A 23,875-nucleotide genomic window follows, 5' to 3' on the forward strand; every position below is an offset into this window, starting at 1 on the left:
ATGAGATGAATAATATAAATATTTATATACATAATAGAATACTATGAGGCAGTTTCATTTCTGCCATTAATGATGCGTGAAAATAAATGTTTTTGTTTTAAAACATCAACTGTTGCTTCAAGATGTAGTGGCATTCAAAGCATGCACTCTCTGTCAAAGTCAAAAATGTGGGCTGGCATTTTTCCAGCAACCCCCCCCCACCCCATCCCAACCCCCCCACCCCAGCTTTGCAATACAAGCAATGGCAAAATATGAAAGACCATGTTCATCAGCACAAAATGGCTGCCAGTAGAGGGAAGCCTCAATGTCGGTAATTGTGCAGTCATTGTTTTAATCGGTGTCATGTACGCTGGCTTCCATCACCATGCTATTTGTGGGTTTGAGTATCTATAAATGGAAGCACCCTGCTGCCACCACTGCTACGTATTGGACCTCATCTGAAGTAGTTGAGAAGCATGCTGCTCCCAGTGAGCAGACACAGAAGTTTTTCGCCCCATAAGACTCACCCGGGGGAAGATATGGAAATGGAGCACGTAAATGGCAGCCTTGACAAGGTAAGAGAGCTGTGATTTTGTTGGAAAGGGCAAAGTCAAGAACAGCTGACGTGTGTTCCAGACGTGAAGATAGATGGGACACAGACGATAGAGCAGGCCATGACCCATGACCGTCATGCAGTGACCCTGTTATGTAGTTATGAGGTGAATGTTATGCAAAGTTCTTAGATAAAAGATTATGTTTTGTTTATTTTGGTTTAGGGAAAAATAGAGGATCTGGTAATAATTCGATTGGCTCGAGTTGACCTGAACAAATGTCAGTTTGTCAATTCAAATATAAATTTGTTCTATTTAGCCTAGGTTTTTGGGGATCATTGTATAAATAGTTTTTCCTGCTGGGAACCCGTGACATTTAAATAGATAAATACCACTGTCATCACTTTTGGAAAGTTATCCATAAACTATGCGCTCAGGACACTTAAAATAGAAATTATAATTGTAGGTAATTTGAACCTCATTAGTCCAGTACAGCAGAGATCCTATTCTTTGTCTTGATTAGCTTGGTCATAACCACTTTAAAATGATCTCATGCACACAGCATTTTATAGTGCACCATACCAAATGATAAGAAATAAGATAAAAGACCATAGCAGCTAAACAATCAATGTGATTTTGTGGCGGCAGTATGAAATATCACTTTCAATATATGTAACTAGTCAAGTTCCATGGACTGCATGCTAAGTGAACTCACATCAAAGCTGGCTTTGGAGTTGTGTATATTTTCAGGCCAGGCTTGTATTTGGATATCATTACAAGCCGGATGGAGTGACACACCCACTCCAAGCCTCAAACCTCCAAGGACCTACAATCATGCCTTGTGGTCGAAGTCATTTATTATTATTGGCCTGAGGTTTGGGGGTTTCTGAGCAGTCCAGGCAATCATGAGTTCAAAAACATTTGGGTACTCAGTCAACTGTCAACACACACACACACACACACACACACACACACACACACACACACACTGCACTAAGAGAGCTACTCAGACCTCCGCTGTAAACTTTTTAGGAATATATCTGAGAGTCCTTAAGCAGCTGCAACATTTTATTAATATACGTGTTTATATCTTTCAGTGAGGCAGGATATTTTAAATGAGTGTTCTCTATACTGCTGTGTGAATCCATAGCTGAATGGAATGTATTGATGTCGAAATGTCAACGCTAAGTCAACCGCCATCCGTTTTGTTCAAGTTCAATGCAGGCTATTGAGTGAAATTCATGGTTTCAGACTGGGTGAAATAGCTGCCATCATGGGTGGTGGTAATATGATCTGGGAGGACGGTATGACCTCGGCAATGCCCACAGCAAATAAATCACCATAGACAGCTTTTACTGGGAAGGAGGAAATGCCACCTATAACCTTTCAGCATGTGTGTGTGTGTGTTTGTGTGTATTTGTTTACAACTCCCCGTCACTGTAGTTACAAAGTGAGCAGTGAGCGACAGCAAACTATTATTAATCTAGGGGTAAATCAAAAGTTGCGCAGTGTTTTTTTTTTTATTCTTCTTTAAAAATATATATATATATATTCCCAAGATGATATTTCAATGGGATGTGTGGCAATTGCCATTCCATTAGTTGTATTGATTGGCTGTGGTATCAGACGGATTAGTGGAGTTAAGGCTGCTGAATCACAATGCCTGCGCTGGCTGACTGTTTACTGGCCTGCTTCCCTATGGCCCCTCTAAAGTCTTTTCTGATTATCGCTCTCAGCACCACCTGCCAAAGAAAACAATAGATGTCAAACTCCAAAATAGTTTCTCTCAGTGAAATATCATATCGTGGAGGCAAGAAGGCTGTCCCCCCCCCCCTCTAAACAATGCAACAATGTTGCATGCGTTAAGCCCTGTTTTGAAAACACCTCCTCGAGGTAGTTATGTCAAATCCGATATTACGTGACCGACGCCACTTGTGTTACATTCCGGCGCTGGATCTAGCAGTCTTTCACACCTAGCATGTTCTTTATGATAATTAACACTCAAGAATTGGCAGAGAGCCATTTTGATTGCCTGCAATCCTCTCGCATACTGATATGCTGATATCAACAGTGATTCATGGCTACTATTTACTCCTCTGCCACCCATGATGTGTCCCTGGGCAGTCTTGCTGTTTGTTTCCCGTTTGTCTATTTTTACCATGCACACAGACTGCATGGCATAGCATGAGCGCTAAAGGTTAAAACTCAACTATTGGTTACATTCAGAAGGACACAAATCAGACATACGATTCTTTGAAATGGCAACATTTTGTCATTGGTCAGATGGATGACTAAGATGTGTACTGACCACCATGGTAGAATTATTTAGTCTTGTGTTAGTTGCTTTTCCTTTTTTTAATGTATTTTTATCTTTTATCTTGTATCATTGGTAGAAGTTTGAACAGACAGAATCAGCATTGAAACTGATGAACCTTATGTATGTCTCGTGTAAATACACACAGTATATTACATTTTGACACTTGTGAGGTCTGCACTGATAAAGTCATGGTACTGAACATGTCGTTGATCCTATCATATTGTATTTTGAACGCTGAATGCTGGTGGGCCAGACATATGACTCATATCTCCCTATATTGTATTCTTCATACAGGGAACGCTCCTATACCTTGTGATCACCATCGATCGATAGTTTATTAAAGTCAGTCAGTCCTGCTTTAATCTGTCACAAAGGTCAACGTCGTTCTCTGGCTCTACAGAAGGTTCCTTTGTCCATCGACAGCAAACAGAAGCAGCAGAACACAAGCAGAACTGCATATATTGCACCATTTGTCCTGGTTGCCATGCTGGTCCATTGGCAGTGTTTCACCTTTAATCAAAGTGGGAGGCTTGACCCCATTGAGGTTTTCTTTGATCATGATGTAATGTGAAAGAGAATATGAATCACCATGGCGATGGACAGGGCTCGTCTCCTGCCTGTCCACCCTCAGCCCCTCTGATCCTGTTGGCTTGTGAACCCCCCCCCTGTGGACTAATCCAGAGGTGTGGTGTGAAGAGATGCAGGAGATGTGCTATGTCCCACTGCTCTTAATTAAGAAATACGCACCTCAAGGGCATGGCCGTGTCTTAGTGTGACAGTGTGATCTGCCACGCTGTGGTGAGCTATAGCAGAGGATTTCAAAGATTTGTCAAGGTTTTTTTTTCTTATTCAAATGAACAGATTTATTCCAGCTGCTTGGATTCTGTAGTAGGCCTGCTCATAGCATTGTAAGTAATGGTATTTTGAAGGAAATCCAATTTCCTTTCATTTTGCTCTCAGCAGATATGTCTGGGTGGGAACAGCATTAATTTGTTGCTAGATGATGATGTCAGATAAACATGCTTCCTTGAGAATGACATAACATAGATTTGGTGTCCAGTTGTGGACACACTCGGATCATCATTATAGTCTCAAAGAGTGTACCGAGGAAGTCGATACATTTGTAGCAGAGCAACACGCATCATTACAGCAGATGTCCTAATACTCACCCTTCTTGGCCCAGCCTCTCGGCAAACAATAGTTTATTGTCAATTCTTGAAATGTGAACAGGAAAGTTCTGCCCTCTCCCTCCTACATATTAATGGACATTGAATAGAACCACTGTTCCAGAACATTCCATTTAACATACAGCAATCTCTTCATGAATTGGGAGAGCAGACCATATTATGCTCATGAGGTTATTTCACCCCAGCTTTAGAACTGAAGTCTGCTTACAAGGTAATGTGTCAACCGCTGTCTAATTGTTTCCTAAAGTGCTGCACTGATATCTGCAAAGCAGATCCTAATTTAGGTACCAGCTCTTCTGTTTAAAACGTTGTAATGCCCAAGAAAATGATGATTTCAATAACTACTAGCTTAGTCACCGTCATGCTGGGAATACAAGCATATGTATTCTTAAACTGGGCACTAATTATATGCAGTTTTCTCTCACTCATTTAAGATGAAACTACAAAATGCGAGAGTTTGCATTTGAGATTGTGATGTTGGTTGAATTGTAGATGAGGGCTATAATGATCTACACCATCATTTTGTAGTTTGGTTAGCATATCCAGTGCTATGTCTCAGTTACAGTGTAATAAAGCCTTTCATAAAAAGTAAAAACTGTTATTAGTCTCGGAGACAAACGTATTTGATGGGGGGTGTGAACCAGACCCACTGCTGAGTTAAGTGAGTTAACTCTTTTTGGTCTCTTAAAAAAAAAATGTCATCCCTCATACAGGCAACAACTGTAGCCTCAGCAAACTTCACATCATTCAGCTTTGTGCCAATTCTGACAAAGCTTCCAGCGAAAAGCAGAATCATACATGTTGGGAGAAAATTGCTGTCATCACTTCATCCAAACCAGGTATTGACTTTATTTTACCAGGTATCTACTTTATTAATGTTGTTTGTTACATATTCATTAACCTTTTATCACACAGTAATGTAATATTCATCTTAACTCAAATACAAATAGAAACTAAAATCATTCCGCATCTAAAATCCCTTTTTGCAGGGACAGACAAGTCATTAATAAAAAGAGATTTATGGGAGTCATTTCTGTTGAAAGAAAAAACAGTTTTTAATTGAATGGAGTAAGGAGAAAAGTTGCCTCTGTTAACTTTTCACAAAGAACATTTTAATCTTAATTTTAATATTTGATGTCAAAAAAAGAAATGGGCAGAGTGTAATAACGATGCTTAAATTCTCTCTGAGTAGTTTCTTTGTTCAGTCACCAAGTTTGGAATACATTGAAAAGACTGATACATTGTAGAAAGAGAGTGTGTAGACTTCTGCTGGGGTAAAAAGAAAGGATCTTAAATCTTCACATTCATTTAATACAGATGGCTGGAGATGTCCTTGTGTGCTTATAGTATGAGCAGAACACAATGGTCTTCTAATGACTTAAATCATTCATCTTCATTATTCCTGTAACAACCCTTAATGTACATCATAAGTACTCTCCCTTAATTTCAACCTAATTTACTTAATTTTGATTTGAGTTAGATAATCCCTTAATGATCCCTGTGTCTATCCTTGTTCTACTTAGCAATCCTTCAAATCCTTCCACAAGATTAATCATTTTTCCCATCAAAAATTAAGTTTGCTTGTTACATAGTCTGCCCTGATTTCAACTCAAATGAGAAAGACCCCTCCCCATGAAGTCCGCCGTGGAGCCCAGTAAAGTATTCTGTTCGGGCGTGGCGACCTGGTGTCTCTTGAGGTTGTAGCATTTTCACTGGCACTGTAAATCACCTCGCTCCCCAAACCCTCAGTGAGGGGGCAGCCGACCTCACAGCCCGCTCCCGCTCCCTTCACTGGGAGAAAGGCATCTGCCGAGCTCTTACACAACCTCGAGCGGAGTCATGTGTGGCGGCATGTGCAACAAACATGTGGGACAGATTCTCTGAAGGAGGGATGTGCTAGCTGCAGAGGACACACACACAGACACACAGACACACACACACACACACACACACACACACACACACACACACACACACACACACACACACACACAAGCAAGCCACACTCCCTTCAACCCTCAGAAGAAGCTTGTACGGAGCAAAATAGTTTCTGAGTCCCACACTAGGCTCCCTGATCACTGACAGATCTCAGAGTTTTTCACAGGCTTCTTTTCATCCAACCCCTTCTCAGAGTGTAGAGGAACCCGACAGAGACGCATCGGGTGAGAACACCATGGAAGGGGGTGTTTACAAGGCAGAGTTTGTCTACATCAGAGACTCGGAGGAAACCCCACCAGCTGACTCGCCCCGAGAAACAACACATGCACTAAAGGTGAGTTTCCACTGGAAAAAAAAGAGGCTTTTCGACAAAATCGAAAAGTTGCAGGGTGCCATGGTTACTTCTGGCGTTATGGGTGGGTGGGGGGGGGGGTTGTTTGATACTCAGCCTCTGCCTTTGAAATCCTCAAATGTGACCTCCCACTGTACTGTGAAAGCAAGGGGGGTGGGTTTGGGGCGATAGAAAATCAGACTTCAGAGCCGTTTCTCTCGGCTCACTAATCAGTGGACAAGTTGAGATACACAGCAGGCTCCTTGCTGAGTGATGCTGACTGGTTGTTGTTACTGTGGGATCTGAAGTGTGGAACTCAGTTGGCAAAAGCAGTCTTTTCTTCCCCCAGGTGAGAGTTCCTTCCCTCAGATATTTGCATTAGTACCATGAATATGTCCTTGATGCTGATCTTCACATCATGGACTGCGAATGCAAATGCAGCCAGGAATGCACAACAAAAGAGTACAGTTTTTGCAAAGCCAAATAGTATGTGCTCTTTATAGTGTCGTTGCTGATGTTGTTTGGATTGCTCGGTTTACATTTTAATTAGTACTCATTTGAGCAGCGAACCACTTTCCACTGTCACTCTGTTTCTTTACAGCAGGCCCATTACTTTGCCTGTAAATAAGCTTTTATTTCAGCAGAATAATGTGGTTACTGAATAACTGAGATTCCCTCCCTGCCTAGAGCTGATCTGTTTGTCTCATGTTTCTTCTCAGCTGAAGGCACCCTCCGCTGATCTGATTGCTCAACCCTCACCCCCACCCTCACCCTTGTCCTATACCCCTGTCCCCGCTCTCAGTGAGAAAATGATCCGCCACTCTGGTAACTCCAGCCCCGCCTCTACGCATGCAACCGTGGAAACCAAACCTGACAAGCACGAGGGCCTCTCCTCTCGGTCTGGGTGTCGCAGCACGTCTCCGTGTGCCGGCGTTGGTGGGAGCGGGGGGCTCTATTTCAACCACGAGCAGGAGCAGGAGCAGGAGCAGGAGCAGGAGCAGGAGCAGCAGCAGGAGCAGGAGCAGGAGCAGGAGCAGGAGCAGGAGCAGGAGCAGGAGCAGGAGCAGGAGCAGGAGCAGGATGAGACCTTGAGCGCTGCTACTTCCGTCGAGCTGCTCACCTCCCCGGTCTCGTCGTCGCGGGAGTCCATCCTCTCCGAGGGCTGGGAGAGGGACAAGAGCTGGTCGGCTCCCTACCTGCTGTCACCCGCGCCGTCCCCGGCGCTGTCGTCTCTCAGCTGCACCTGGTCGCCGTGCTCCTCCGTCCGCTCGGGGGCCTTCTCCCCTGCGGTGGTGCGCGTCACGCGCCACTCCCTGGCGCCCGGCGCCAGTCTGGTGCGGATGGCACCCAGTGGCGGCGGCAGCTGCTCCTCCTCGTGCGCCGTCAGCCGGGGGTCGTCGCCGTGCCCCTCCCCGTCGCCGCGCGCCCGCCACCGGCCCCCGCCTACGCAGCTCTCGCTCCTCACGGCCATCCTGCGGAAGGGCCGGCTGCCCGTGCTGTCGTCCTCCGTGCAGAGGCCCTACTCCCCCTGCTGGCCCATCAGCCCCGTCCACATGTCCTCCTGCCCCGCCTGCCGCGCCGCCGCACGCGTGGGATCCGTCCTGGGTGGGGCGTCTGTGTCGCAGGACTCCACACACACCACCCCCCACCACCATACGTCGTGTCTCAAAGAAACGCTTGAGCTGAAGTCCCTGAATTCAGCAGTGAAAGAGCCCCGGTGCATTTCACCATTAGTGGGAGTGTACACAACTCACACGTCTATTTCCCAGTCAGAGCCATCAAAGAGTGGCCCTAGTTGTTACACCACGGGATCAAGGCTGTCCTCTCCAGCTATGAGAACCTTCACGTCAGAGAGACTTCCCGCTGATTGTCCACGGCGCGTCCTCAAGCCAGTCAACGCCGAGATACGTGTGTCCCCGGCCCCGAGCCCACAGCTGTACACATCTTTCTCCAAACTCTCCAGGTCTCTGTCCCCCAAACCTAGCTATGCCTTAAACCTAGACGCCGAGTCACAGCCGTGCCACAGTAGCGCTTCTCCTGCGCGGCCACGCTCAAATGCTCAACCAGCCTCTGGCTCAGAAAATGACAGCGGCGTCTCACGTCATCCCTCAGATGAGCCCTCGCCGGTGACACACTCTCACAGGCTGTCTCCACTTCCCAGAATCCCCCCGCTCTCGTTCCTGCGCCGCACCCCTACCCCCTGTCTCCTGCCCCCCAAGCCTGACTCCTGCCCCCCCACCCCAGACCGCTTCACCCTTTCCCCCTCCCCGGCAACCCTCAGCCGCGACCTCACCCCGTCACCCTCCTTCCCGCCCTCCTTGACGCCCTCGCCCACCCTCAAGGGTCGCGTGTCAGTCTCAGCTGACAGGGAGGATAAAAAAAGCCAGGTACCCTGCATGCTGGCATGGGGATTGACTGCACGCCACCTGCATGCCGTCCACCAGCAGCACTGAGACGAGGGGGAGGGGGTGGTGGTGGTGGGGGGGCAGCATTCAGAACTCATTCCAAGCCCTGACTGACACATGGGATTTACTGCCAGGCCCCATGCTGCTAAGAGCAATGACAGGCCTCCCACGCACAAATGTACTTTTGTACAAATATTACTTTCAAAAACTATTTTCATGTTTTAATTTTTACAAGTGTTTTTTTTTTTTTTGTATGCATGAGTTTGAGAAATAGAACTCAGGTGTCATTACACATGCAGTCTTTCCCCCATTTGTTTATTTACTTTCCTTTGGCTAAAGCTATCCACAGTTGCTCAGGTGAACTAACACCCTGCATGTGTCTGTGAGGCTGGCGAATGTTTCAGGTCTCAGCAGGAGAAATGTCCACACCCAGCTGCTCACATCACTTCACATTTAGGAAAAGAGAAAAAAAATACAAAGCATGATTGATTAATCCTGTGTCTTTTCAACTCTTGTGTCTTTTCAGCCATACAAGATCAAGTCATTTTATAAAACCCTTGCAGCCATCCCCACAAACTCCCTCCTGATGGAACAGCAGGTGAGTGCCTATTACTAAGAGGTTGCCCAGCACCCCTCTTTGGCTGCATACTGAAAGACAGATCCCGACACATGCTCTTAATGGTAGCACAATTATACTTGATCCTGACATATTCTCTTCATGCATATTTGATCATAATTGGCCTAAGGGCCTATAATCCTGATGTTATATTTAGCTGGAAAGCTGCCCAGGGACAATCAGTGGTTTAATGCTGTTTACACCATGTGACACTGAACTGAATTTAGTTCATGCAAATAGGATGGGCATTGACATGGGAATGCTGCGTTTCAAAACAATGACTGTCAATGAGGTTTTTGACAGTTTATGTCACTAATCAGAAGTCCACCAGAAGTCATTTGATATTCTGACAAGCTGATTAGCCTTTCCGAGCCAAACAGCTTATATAGCCCTATTCTCTTCTCATCATTATTTGCATGTGATGTGAATATATATACAGTTTTGTTTTCTTTTAATTACAGATGAAAACATGAACAATGATTGGATTAAGATTAAGCGTTAAAGCACAAAACTTGGGAACATAACATACATCTGGAACATTGTTATGGCATCCCAAGTAGGAAGATGAAAAATCTGCTGACAACTCAGTTTCTCCTTCTCATCAGCCAATTTCTTCATTCTTTTTAAATCCAGACTGCTATTCCTTCTTCCTTCTAATGAATGAATAAAACAATGAATAAGAACACAAACAAACAAAGAACAGTACTTTGATCCAGTTGGCATGGATGCCTCCTCTGTCTGCCATTAAACTGTAACCCTGTTTTCTACAGGCCATTGACAATGAAGTGGACAAGAATGAGAATTCAGTGGACCCTTCAGAGCAATTTTTAATGGAGGAGGCTAGGGCCGAGGTACAGTTACACAGCAGTTATCCAGCACTAAATGATGCTAAATGGTGCACATTACAGTTGTTAGCGCACATGTGCTAGGTGTTTGTACTTCTGATTTGGCGCAGATGTGCTCGCCTGCCCAACTGCGGGCCCAGTCTGAAGAGTTGTATGCCGCCATTGACGAGGTCCTTGAGAGCCCTGTCTCTTTTGTGAGTTTTATGTTTTCTCATTCATTAACTCTCTCTCTTTTATCGTGCTTCTAATGGAGATGGCATTAAAGATTCCCTTTGATTTAACAATAACATTCCTCTCAAGCGGCGACCGCTCCTCTCGCCTTCGCCCACAATGCGCTGGGAAGAAACAGACTCAGCGAAGGTATGTAATTACTGTGTGTCACTGATGTGGGTTATAATCTCATCTCGTGTCATAAGAGTGTTGTAATTAGCAACGCAGGCATTTATTTTTTGCTCTGGTTTTGCAAACATTACAAACAGAACAATGTCTAAGTTAAGCGAACCACAACTTTATAATGTAATTGTATAGTTGCATAGTTATGCAAGAGCTATTTGCATTATAACCATTATCCTCATCCAGAGCTTTAGTGTACCTGACCAACCTTAATAATGTGCCTGTGGGTGGGAGCTGCTCTTATCGAGCTTCACCTGCCACTGTCCTCAGCCAGAGCAATAATACAATCCTAAGTGCGAAACTGGTCAACTAGACAATAATTGTTTAGCTGACAGCTCGACGCTCCGACAACTCCGCACTACCCAATCCTCTGCTAGTGAATGGTCTGACAGGGGAGCCATTTGTGTGCTCCAGGGCAGGTAGACTCCTGGTACTCAGCAGAGATGTGGCAGTGAAAACACTCCTATGCTCCTAATGACCTCTTGTGCTTGCTTCTTCTTCCATTTTATTATTGTTATTAAAATCAAGTCATATCTCCCCTAGGTAGTTACATATCCTATACCGCAGAGTAAATCACACATAATATTTTTTCTCTGAATTGCTATTGTACACACTACATAATGGTTGTGGTACACTGCATAAAATGTCCCTTTTCCTCTTGTTCTCTCTCTCTCTCTCTCTCTCTTTCTCTCTCTGTTTGCTCATGTAGAGATACACGCCAAGATCTTCACCAAGAACTGTTGGACGGGAAACTAAATATGTGAGTAATTATGGTTTTTATTTTGGTTGCTCTGCTGTGTTTTGCCTCTTGGCAGCCTCTTGAAGGAGACGGCACACCTTCCTTGCCAAGGATCTTTTCCCCCCACATACCTGAGTGTTATACCTCATGCTCTCCTGGGTGCCAATGTTGAACCCAATGAAGAAGTTAACTTGTAAAATAATAATACTTCATTAAATTATATGAAACAGTGGGACATAAGACGACAAAGATTCAAAAAAAGGTTGTCAAGAACTGGTTAAATTTGCATGCCTCAATTGGAAAATTGTCATTCTGATAATAAATGTTGAAGCATATACTGGCTATGTAGTCTACGGCTAATGTCTATTATGCAGTTAACTGGTGTCTCAAAGTGTAGTAAACCCTTTTTCAGAGATCAAGAACACATCGGTCCTCTCTTTGATGTGCTTGACTTTCAAAAAGAGAGATCATAAGAACACATTTTCCCATAGGCGCTGCATGACTTTGTAACTGTGGAACTATACAAAATATTTCTGAGATGCACCATTTTGCTTGTAAGATAAATTATACATATATATAAAAAAAAACACTTGATGCAGCTTCAAAATAGCCAGCTTTTCTGGATGAGACTGCCGAAACAAAACACACGGCACATGCAATCCACAAAATCCGTAAACACATAATCAAATATCAATTTCAAACAAACAGGTCCTACACTCGTGGAGAGGTATTTCTACAATGTCTCCATCAGGCAAAAGGAAAGCATTATATAAGTATATGCATATTAAACAACATGTTTCTATTCTTATAGGCAGCCTACCATTTGCAATCACTTGGCCTGACTGAACAGCATGCGGTGGGTGTAAATTTATAGTCCTTAACGTCTCTTGAACAAAAACTAACATTTGGTATGGAGATAATTTCCAAACACTGTTAATGACTTCAGAATATATCTAACCGTAACAAGTTTATTCATAAGTCCTAATGAACTTCTCTTTGGTGTCTGAATTGTTCCAGACGAAGCCAGGAGTGATACGTCCCGCCTCTGTAACGTCAAGGTTTCCCACTGACAGTGAAGAGGAGAGATACTCCCCAAATCCTTTCAAGACTTATCTGAACAATCACCCTGGTAACAACCCAAACAAGGTGAGACTGATTGTGTGCCTGCATGTGTCAGTGTTATTATGATGTCAGCAGGCAGTTCTACCACTTTTATCACATTCCTGATTCAGTGCTATTTTCACTGCGAAAATCGGCTTGCTAAAATGGCCTATTCTGCTTGGGCCATTGAACTCCAGAGGTGGATTTTGAATATGGCGTGTCAACATATTTTTCTCTGACAGGGAACAATTGCATGCGCCAAATACAAACCATCTGATTTATCTATTTGGCAAAAACATTGGAAGAGTGGCACAGATATCCTGATATCCAGATGAAACGGTTTTTTTAAAGACCCATTGAAAGACTCTAGTGTCTGGGAAGAGGCAGTCTAATTTGTTCGACTTGAATGAATTGCACAGTCAGCAGTGAACGAATGTCATTCATGATGTAAACACACAACAATGACATTTCTTGTTATTTCTATTCATTGTAGTCTAAATAGACTTAGGCAAAAGAAGAAGCGCCGTGCCATCAGCTTCTTTCCCTCTCTCTGGGATATTCCATGTTGTCAGTATATCTACACATACAGTCACCACTCACCAGTAGTCTTGTGTTACATGATTAATTCCTTTCTATACCCCCTCTCTGCTGTTGATCTAATGCTCAGCTGAGCAGGCTTTCACTCACCTGTTTGTTCTGCTGGGGTTTTGGAGGCATCAACTACACCAAATAGCCTGCAGTTTGTTCCCTGAGTAATTCTGAGTAAAAAAGCGACGCAAAGGACACAACTTAAATCGAATAAACATTGAACACCATAGTTAGACAAACCTAATATGCTTTTGCCGTTAAAGTTTAAGATCATTCTTTTGCATCCCCACACCGTATGTAGCCTATGCAATTGGAGAGTGTGGAGTGTCAAGGAGTGAAAGGAGCCTAAGAAAGCCTGGATTTCCATCAGAAAACTTGAATTTCCACAGATAATAGAGCTAACCTCTTCTGCCCCCACAAGTGCAAAAATGCCTGCTGAAACATGTAACATTTCAGTAAAGATGTAAGCTATCTATTTTTTTTTATCTCAGCAGAGTAGAGCAGGTATGATTATAGCACAGGGACAGTTGTGACTTGCTCTATTCCTCAGCCAGTGTCTAGCACAGACAACATTTTAAAATTCCAGCTCGTGTCTCTGTCTCTGTCAAAAGTTATAGACAGAAGTCAGAAGTTTTGTGCAAGATTGATGCAACATTGATGCGTTTTGACTGGAACACAAACAATCAATGGTGAATGGAGGTGAGATGAGCTACATTGATCTTCACAAAAACAACGATAGCTTGTCATAGAATCTAAGTGGGCAAAACACTTTCTTTTTTTTTGCAGGCTCAAAATCACATACCCTCATCAACAATATAACAGTCAGTTTGAAAGGATTTCATTATTTTCAACAACAGACAAGGCACTTTGATTTATTCCTTGTAGCTCTTGGAGAACACTGTCCAGAGTATGCGATATTGCCATCTTCCTACATTATAATCTTGTTTGATGCATTCTTTGTAAAGGGATTGCTCAACAATGCTATAGGTTGGCTTCAACAAAACCTTTCACTGATTAACATCGGCCTGGCTCTGCCCACTTTTTACCTTTAACCACATCTTTACCTCTCGCTTTGAAGCATGTCCTTTTTTGTGCAATAGTGTGCATGCCCTGCCAGCCATTTTCCCCATCAAGATAAGGCACTACGTTTAATATAGGTGCAAAACTCTATTAGGATGGGGCACATCTCAGACTTGCATTCAGTGGACTGGCAGACTTAGCTTGCCTGGGAGAGGCTGCAGTCCCTCTTATGTTGTCAAGCTCCAACCCCCAAAGGAAACAGCAAGGGCCCCAAACACAGACTCTAATGTCATGGGGCAATATTGGTGTCTCACTTGGATCTGGAGGTTCCCCTGAGACACAGGAGAGATAGGCTAACAATCCTTCACACGGCTCCCGTTGCTATTCTACGTGCCATTCTAAACTTCTCCACATCACCCGACATCGTCAACTTGGAAGAGACATGATGAATACAAATGAAAATGACAAAAATAGGCCATAGGCTTTGAGTTGACTGAGAAGAAATATAGGGGCAGTTATTGTTCAGAGACCTCCAGGGAATTAAAGGCTCTAAAGCTACTTGTGCAGGGAATGTAAATAAAAGAGCAAAAGAGCAAGCTGACCTGAACATTTGCCAGTGGCTGCTGCTGTAGATAATGTAAAAGTCAGTAAGATTATAGCTTAGAATTCAGAGCTCATAAAAATAAAGAAACTGCATTTTGCAAGCAAGCCGGAGGGGAGAGCATTGTAAGATACTGACTGGAGATGAGATGAATCTGCTGATTGGGCCATTCAAAATATATCCCCGATCAAGAAAAGTTGTAATCTGGCCTGTGGGATCAAGACTCTAACACCTAACACACACTGTGTTTAGATTGAGACAGCATAGTGAATACACGTACCCTCTGTTCATTTACTTTTAAAGATACAAAGTAAAACCCATTAAAACAAACACAGCTCTCTGTTTTCAGAGAAAGAGAAGCTGTCTGTCCACTGCCTTATCTTCCACCCAACCTTCTGACACCTCTGCAGCCTCCCCAGACAGAGAGCTCCCCAGACAGAGAGCATTGTCGGAGATGCTCTCCGTTCTCCACCCCTCACGTAACTAGACTGAATGAATAAGGAATACTCATCAGAGCCCTGAGAGAAGTTTGCTGGAGCTGGAGAGAAAGGCGACTACCAGTAAACTTCTCTCAGGGCTCTGATGAGTATCCATTGAGGCGAAGGCTATTGATATTGAGCTGGCTTTCCGTTTCTATCTTGTCTTGTTTAGGCAGCTATAAATGGAAAAGGGGAAGGCTCTTGCCCAAATGTATTGCTGTTGTGCATCTTTCTTGGCCCTTAGAAATTATAGCTCTATGGTTCTGAATGGTTGGGAACACGGATGATTGCAGAATTAGTTGACAAGTGACAAGTGAATAATTCATAGTAAAGATGAATTCATCCACTTGAAATACACTCCAAATTCCCCCATTGCATTATCCTCAGATTTTCTTCATGACAGAATATTCTCTCAGATGATAGTGGGGAGGTCATTTTTTACTGAATCATAATAATATCTACAGTGTTAGTGATATAGACTTATCCTCATCTCACTGTTCTGTTATTTAGTCTCCCTGTGCATTGAGACTTGAGCTCTCCATCATAAAATCAACATAACCATGTCATATGCTATATTCTTTCATTATTTCCCATGACAGTTAATGTGCTATTATCTAGCAGTGTCATGGTACCATAATCGGTAATTGTCATTGACATTTTTTAAATTTGATTTGTCACATGCTAACAAGATGTCATATCATGAAACATTATATGAGCTGCCATAATAATGACCAATAATCACAACAGTCTTGTATTGTTAGAAATAATAAAAACTAGGGCTGTCAGCGTTAACGCGTTAATCTATGCGATTAATGCGGCCGCAATTAACGCGATAAAATATTTTAACGCAATTAACGCAACTTTAAAAAAAAGTTTGTTGGGCGGAAAGTCTCTGTTTAAGAGCCAAAATGACGGAACAATCGACAAAACTAAAGTTGTATGTAGCATTTGTCAAGCTGAATTTAGCTATCACAGAAGCAGCTCGTCTTGAAGTTATCACCTTAATGCAAAGCACCTGACAGAAAGCAGTCCCAGGTTAGATGATCGCCAACCCACACTCCATGACTTCTCTAGGAAAATAACTAGACCAGTCCGTGAAAAGGTTGCCATTTGGGTTGCCGGTGACTGTCGGCCCATCAACATAGTTGAGGACAGTGGGCTGATTGAGGTGATTCGAATTGCTTCAGGGGAAATTCTTACGATTTGCCGTCGAGGGGCACCATTGTGTTTAAAAAAAAAATACAATTAAACAACAGTGTCTAAAATACACGCTGTATGAAGTGATTACTCGTTAATTAGTCTTAAGAAGAAAACAAACTTTTAATCGCGATTAATCGACATGGCATGTTGGTGATTATGTTTATCTTCTGATGAATTAGCCTCATGTAAAGTGCTATCCGGTGTTTAGACTGGATCTTTAGCCTTGATACCCGCAGTAGTTACACAGATATCTGGGCATGCACCATTGAAAGAGCATGTTAATGATATACTGTGAACCATTAGGTTTCAACGTTGGCTGTATTCTATGACTTGTCAGTGCTATTGCCCTGACAAGAAAGCACAGATTACCAGAAAAATATGACAGTCTTCGTAATGACAGTGTAGACATCACACCTCAATGACAACAAGCTTTTAGAGAGCATCTATGTCAGATAAATTGCATTGTTCTGACACCCTAAACACTGGTCTTATTTTAAGAGGCTTTTACTCAAGCCGAGGCAGTCATGAAAAGGTGTCACAACACGGTTGTCTTCTAAAAGGGAGTTTGATTGCAGAAAAGACGCATCCACGACATGAAAACCTACAGACCAAAGTCATCAATATCCAAACAAAGAGAAGTGATTGGACTTGCTCTTTTGACATTGTCAGTCTATTTTTTGAAGAAAGCAAGGAATAGAAGAATAGAAATTATAGAACACAAAATGTCGCTTTATTTTATTTTCACCTGTTCCAGAGCTGTGTGTGTATAATGTATCATTGTGGGGGAAATATTTGGTGAACACACTTAAACTAAATCGGTCGTGACATTAGCTCACATTAATATGCAGTCATTGTAATCTGAAACTATCACTATCTTGAGATGGAGAAGACATACTGATTTTCCCTTTTGCTTCATGTCTGTCATATCAGCGCACCTTGATCCACCCCCACAGACAGAAAGGAGTTTATATCAATCCCCTGCTGTTCCAGACGGTCTGCTGTTCCTCCTCCCTGGAGAGCAGACTGCTGTTTTGATTGCTTAGAGTGTTAAACTTTACTTCCCCCTCTGATTGAGTGGACAGGATCCTAACCACCTGCTTCTGGATCTCTATATATATATATATATACTGTATATACACATAACCAGAGCAATTGGTCTGGTCTTCTACATTCCCCAAGTTTCACATTCAAACAAATTAGTAGATACTGTATAACTTGGAAATGAGTAGATACTGTATAATATGGAAATGTTACACACAATAGAATGAGCAATAGTGTGAGCTTTATTTTTATCTAACTGATTACAATAAGAATGTATGTTTTGGTTAATATGCAATGTGGAATATTAATTACATCTCTAGTGTCAGTGTTAATGAGCCACTGATAAATGATCATTATTAATGAAAAAATGACATACAAAAGTCCTTTCAGTCATAGTTTCAAACTAGACTCTGAATCTAGTGAGAATAGTGTTGAATTGGTGATCATTTTATAGGGTCGTGACTCTTAGATACGTTTTAAACTAGACTCTGAATCTAGTGAGAATAGTGTTGAACTGGTGATAATTTTATAGGGTCGTGGCTCTTAGATACATTGCAGTTCTGGGGCAATGATTCATTATCCAGCAATTTAAACAAAAAAAATGTAAGACGCTAAGAAAAAAACCCCCATTGAATTAAAAGAATAAAACCCTTTAAACCAATTCAATTAGATGTCTTTGAAGTCTTTTTGTGGGGTCAATTTCCACTTGTCATACAGTTATGAAGAAATGATTATGAACAAAACACCTTGCAGTGACTTTATTGTCTTGGTCCTTTATGGATTGTCAAAAAGTAGCTATTTGACACTGAATAAAGTTTAACTTTGAACACAGCTTGACCACACTCATCCACTAAGCATTACTGTCAACTACCTGCTAATTATCAATCAAACCACAGTCTTCTGGTCAATCATCCAAAAAGAAAATGGGAAGCCATTACTTATTTAATATACTTCTGCTGCAATTATGTGATTATTTGAGATCATCAGACATTGACCCAAAGTGACCCATCCCATCATTTAATTTTAGTTGATAGAACTCAAGAACCCAATAAGACGCTGACCTGATTGTGAACTACTGTGTGAATAGCCTTTAATCCTTTTCAGTGGCAAATTGTGAGCTTGTGATAATTCAGCCACCCTTTTTTACAAGCTCACAATTCATTGTCACATGTGAGAGCTATAATTACCTGTTTACTTAGGTAGGATATTCTCAATCAATATCTGATTCTAATTCATTCTTTAGTTTGAGACGTTGTGCGGTTATTTTAATGAAGGATCTTAATTAAGTCTCTGGTGAGTCACAACTGGTCCTTTAATTCAACATTGTATGACTGTCCACAGGCCCTGGTTGGTCCTTATCAGTACAAAACTGACCTAAGTGGGGGGAGCCTTTCTCCCTGAGATGGCTGGCTCTGATTAGGTGGGTTATTATGCAGTATAGGAGGGCTGGAGAGCAGTGCCCAAATTATCTCTCCGTAGTCTGATTAGAGGGTGAAGCTGTTATGTTGTATGCGTTTTCGTGAGGTGCCTTTTTGGGGGCCTTTAGTTTTTGAGTGTGTGTCAGTGCTTGTAGAGAAAGCTTTGATGGTTTGTTTTGTTGTGGCAGGAAAGTTGTTTGTGTGCAGCAGAACCTTGGGTCTAATGAATAATGATGCCACTTCATTATAGACCGGACGGACAGTGGGAGATCCAAGACAAGGGTTGTATAAGAGTACGATAGGATGAGCTAATAGTCAATTAGTCTTACATTTACATTGTCAGTACATTTTAAAATCCGTTTGAGGACAACCTTATGGCAGTAATTACGGGTGGGAGCGATGAGTAGGTTTAGATTATTTGAAATATAGTTTCATTAAACCTTGTTAACAATATACTGTATATACACTAAACAGTTTGTAGGGTCTTTTTTAATGCTCTCTGAAGCAATATGTCAGTAATTTGTCCCCAGACATGAGCCAGACAGACAGACACACACAGTGCCTAAGTCACCCGGCCCCACAGGACTATGAGTCATGTCTAAAGACCTGTCCCATGTTACTTGAATGGACACAGTCCTCCCAGTTTCATGACATACGTATATATACAGAGAGATCATTTCAGAAGACTACATTATTAGCCACAAATTACAGCTATAAATAATATTAGTAATTTAAAATGATCATTAGCAAAAAGCACAAGTAAACTCACAGTACCAGAAAGATGACGCTTCCTTGGATATCCTCTGTTGTCAAACCATGCAGTGCTTCATTCAGTGCATATGTCTGTGGTTGCTTTGCCATGTTGTGTTTTAGAGTTCTCGGTATAATATGATGTGTGCGGTGCAGTGTGGTGACTGTGCTTCTCCACAAATGGCAAATCCAACTGACCCCTTGCCCTGTTTTGAAAGGCTGCCAGTGTTGCCAGGCGATATTTCTTCTGTAGAGCATTTCTCAGAATAAACTCTTTGGTTTAGGGCCATGTCATCTACAATAAGTCTCAAGGCAGGTTGACCTCAGTTTCAAATTGAATCAGAGAATTAACATAAAAATAGCGTCTGTTTTTCTATGCAAGGTAGACGGCAATTGTGGAACGGACCGAGCCCTGATGTGGCACGGACTCTGGGGCCAGACCCGGCCCAGATCCGCTCCTGAGCCTCCAGCTGGGTGGGATGCTTTTCACACTGTGCTGACGTGTGTGAGGGAATTTACTGAAAACTAACAAACCGAAATGTTTGCAGTTTGCCAGCTCGCTTGTGGGAGAGCCTGAGGCAGACGGTCGGAGACCTCTGAGCAGCCAGCCCACGGCCAAAAACACCTCTTCTGGAGGAATGAAGTTCAGCCTTTTACCCCCCACTCTTCGGCTAACCGCAACAGAAGAGGCTCTCTCGGCACAGGCGACTGCACCATCTCCACTCAGCACCACACTGGCTAAGATGGAGGTGCATGAAACTGACATTTAGGCTGCCTTCAGTTGTTAAGAAAGGTGAAAGTCATAACTCTCTTGCATCAAATGTGATTAATATTCAGTTTATTAGCTTATGTGTTAAAAGAAGGTAAATGTGTTTATACTGAAATAATGAAGCAGAAAATCAATACATGTTAGCCCTTTCACTCATGCTGTTTGATAATAATAAAAACAATAACATCAATTAAACCAATTAGAAAATGAACAGAATATTTTATTGTATGGAAGGTGTTGATTTTTTTTACAGAGGAATAAAGTTATTTTTGTTTTGTTAATGGTGTTTTAAGCTACATTTCCGTTCCTCTGTTTATTAGTAACTTGCTTACAGTGAAAAAGCTTGCAGCCACATTAGACTTAACTGGTCTTCAACTTAAACTTTAAACTTAAGTGTACTTAAGTTTATTATTAAGGGGATGTAGCCTATGCAATGGCATACAAAATTGGCATTCTTCCCATGAGAACAGGGTGGGAGTCAGTGGGGAAAATATCTTGATTTGAGGCTGTGCGGAGCGTTATAATTTGTACCCGACTGAGATGTCAGAAACACAGATGTGAGAAACAGGCCGACCTCCGCTGATTGGTGAGTCCCAAGCATTTCCTCACGAGACCATTGCCAACGCATTGCATATCAGTTGATGGACAGTGGTGGAGATCCGATGTTTCCAGACCTCAGCAAGACCTGCAGGATTTGCCGCTCACCAGAGGACCCTGTCAGACTAGTCATGTTCTCTCCCAGTTCAGCAAAACATCAATTACTGGATTTAACAGATCATAATTAAACAATGCCCTGGAGAGGCATGCGAGCAATTCCCTTGACATTAAAAGAGTAAAGATGACTAATATGTACCCCAGCAATGCAGCCTTTGTTTGGCTCATTCTGGCATTTCAAGTGCAGGAAGGCAAGTTATGCAAGTAACAACGTCAATGCCACTGAATTAACCCTTTACTGGCAGGAGACTCCTGCATGTGAATCTAGGCGCTGATTTAATGTAGCCAACAGTAATAACCATGTGTAGAACATGAATTAGTTGGCATGCATTTATGTTAAAGTTATTAAGAGTGAACTGTATTTAGACCAGACCAGAAGGTACAGAACTATATCTCTGTGGTCTGGGTTTCGGATGTGTGGCTGTGATTTACCTCAAGCAACAGATTTACAATCACAGACAGCAAATGAGAAAAGGCTCCCATTAATCAATCTCTGATTGTGACAAACTATTCCTCTAAACCAGTGGAATACTAACAACTATCTGTTAGACCCCATTTTAAAGTGTCTTCAGAAATTGGCAGAAATCAGGCATTCTTCCTCAGAAAATCACAGCACATTTCTGCTTGTTGATGTTGTTGGAGTCAAACTTCATGAATGAACCATTGCCTCCAAATGATCAATTGGATCGACCTCCCGGGGACAGGTTGGATTGGCTTTCCCAGAAGCAACCAATCAGAAATGCATTACTCAATCAGAAATGCATTACATATATCCGACGTGACCGGAGGAAGGCGGAAGTCATTTTTGTTGGCCAAAAAAGTTTGGACAGGAGTGCAGTTGCCCTGTGCATTGCAGAGAACTGCAGGGTTTTAAATAGATTGTGTACCTATGTAAATAGTGTTTTTTGTGCTCTGTTTGCAAGACTGTGTGCTTGACAAACTTTGTCAATATTCTAGAAGACCTCAGCAATAATAACATGAAAGTAAAAGGAATGTAGTAAAATATTTTTTTATTTAAATCAAACATAAACATACATACCCTTACAAAATAACTACTTTCAGAGGTGCTCAGACTTCAAAAATATATTGTAAAGATTTCTGGCAAAGACTTTTGAACCTTGTAAACTTAGGTGTTTATGCTATACATAGGCAATTTTAGCATTCAGAAAGTGTGTGGTTTTCATACTAAATATTAATACCTTCAGAGTAACCTTTTCTTCTCCAAAACCAGTGTCCCTACACAATGAATATTATGAGATACACCTGGGACTGCTTATGGCTCATCTCACAAAGACAATGGCCATTAGATGATGGCCCTGGAATGTCTTTGTGGCTCTCTGCCCCCCACAGGTTTTCTTGCCACGTCATGACCCAACAGCGATCACTGATTTACCATCATATACCATACCATACCATACCATACCATATGAATAGCCCTCATTTGCTAATGGTTGGGTCATTAGGAGCTGCTACCTCACTCAGAGACTGAAATGTGCAAGATTTTAGTTCTATTCTCCTTGCAAAGTGCTAATTTATTTAGTATTTTTAGTTTCTGGGGGTGTTATTTTTACGTCTCTAGAACAAAAACTCATGGCGCTTTAAAGGCATATTGACAACAAGACCAAACTATTCCTCATGAGGCTTACAGATCTCTAAGGACTAATGGCGGAATGTATGTCGCCATCCACAGAAATGTTAGTTAGCATCCGTGTTCTGTCCTTGTACGTGTTCTGACGATGAATGTGTCAGATGAAGGTGTTGCCTTTTAAGCACAAAGGGCTTTTATTTGGTAATTATTAGGTCCGTTTGTGCTTTGCACACGGTGGACAATGTTTATCTCTTAGATATATTAGCTTCCCATATGTTTAGCTGTGGCTTGTATGTATGCGTAGCCTTGTTTAATTGTTTACTTATTTAACAAGTATTTCTCTGTTTCAGAACCACACACATTTTTCTCAACCACATCACAAACTGCCTGTTTGATTTCCCAAAAAAAACATCAAAAACAGAAACATCTTTGTCCCTGTCCATTCTGATCCATGCCCCCTGGCGGCACCAACATTTTTTAAGAACCAGTCAAATTATACAGCCCTTCCCATTCACCACAGCAACGGGAAGAGTCATAGGCCAAGGCAAAATGGAAATGTAATTTCAGCCGTGGTGTGGATGAATTCAACAAGAAAAAGTTATTTGCAAATTCACAGTCAATAGAAAATGGATGGCTCCTATTGTCATATGGTGTCACCTCCCTTTTGAGGAAGTTGTGCAAAGAAATGTTCCAAATGATGTCCCCTTTTCAAGGCGTAAGGTAATGAAGTACTTTCAGAAGAATGTCCATCCCTCCTTGACCCTTTTAAAGTCAAAGTCAAAGTCAAGTGTTTTATTTGTCACATGCACCGAATGGCTTAGCGTCATCAGAGCAGTGAAATTCTTGTGACCTGGTAGGCAACATTTACGCAGTAGATGGGCACAAGATTAAAAAATAACATATAACATATAACACAGTAACAACAATTTAAATTTAAATGAAGGGCTAGCAGCAGTTTACAGGGTGTAGGAGTGAGGAATATTAAATTAAAATATACATATATATGTAGTGAGGAACTGTATATGTAGTTTTCTCTTCTCTCTGGTTATTAAAAAGATATCAAATAAAAATGGAAAACACCCACAGATTGAATCAAAAGGATGACCTTAGATATGCTGGTAAACTCTAACGTTGCCCACTGTTTCTGAAATGAATGTTGTTTCCATGGCATTTTTGACAATTCTCACGAGGACCTAAGTAATACATATTTATCAGCCTTAGACTCGGGCTGAACGATTTGGGAAAATAATCTAATTGCGATTTTTCCCCAAAATATTGCGATTGCGATTTAATATGCGAGTTTTT

The 23,875-nt window shown here is 42.1% G+C and overlaps 1 protein-coding gene across 1 annotated transcript; it reads left to right on the forward strand.

The window, feature by feature from the left end:
* Nucleotides 1–282: 282 nt before the first annotated feature.
* LOC105911626 (muscular LMNA-interacting protein) lies at nucleotides 283–20,549 on the forward strand. The gene is made up of 12 exons (XM_012840452.3): nucleotides 283–554; nucleotides 4,748–4,873; nucleotides 6,166–6,306; nucleotides 7,023–8,690; nucleotides 9,235–9,306; nucleotides 10,095–10,175; nucleotides 10,280–10,363; nucleotides 10,470–10,529; nucleotides 11,272–11,322; nucleotides 12,113–12,157; nucleotides 12,319–12,447; nucleotides 20,048–20,549. Exons 1-12 carry the CDS (start codon nucleotides 456–458, stop codon nucleotides 20,267–20,269), a joined length of 2,778 nt encoding a protein of 925 aa, XP_012695906.2. The 5' UTR covers nucleotides 283–455; the 3' UTR covers nucleotides 20,270–20,549.
* Nucleotides 20,550–23,875: the final 3,326 nt, after the last annotated feature.

This window comes from Clupea harengus, chromosome 13 (assembly GCF_900700415.2).
Source record: "Clupea harengus chromosome 13, Ch_v2.0.2, whole genome shotgun sequence".
Lineage (NCBI taxonomy): Eukaryota > Metazoa > Chordata > Actinopteri > Clupeiformes > Clupeidae > Clupea > Clupea harengus.

What these genes read in the sequence shown, in the direction of transcription:
- LOC105911626 (XM_012840452.3), top strand. Translation starts at nt 456, where the DNA reads ATGCTGCTCCCAGTGAGCAGACACAGAAGTTTTTCGCCCCATAAGACT. An exon ending in CCCTCCTGATGGAACAGCAG is followed by an intron (nt 9,307 to 10,094) that starts GTGAGTGCCTAT and finishes TGTTTTCTACAG; the next exon opens with GCCATTGACAATGAAGTGGA. An exon ending in GCCTGACTGAACAGCATGCG is followed by an intron (nt 12,158 to 12,318) that starts GTGGGTGTAAAT and finishes GAATTGTTCCAG; the next exon opens with ACGAAGCCAGGAGTGATACG.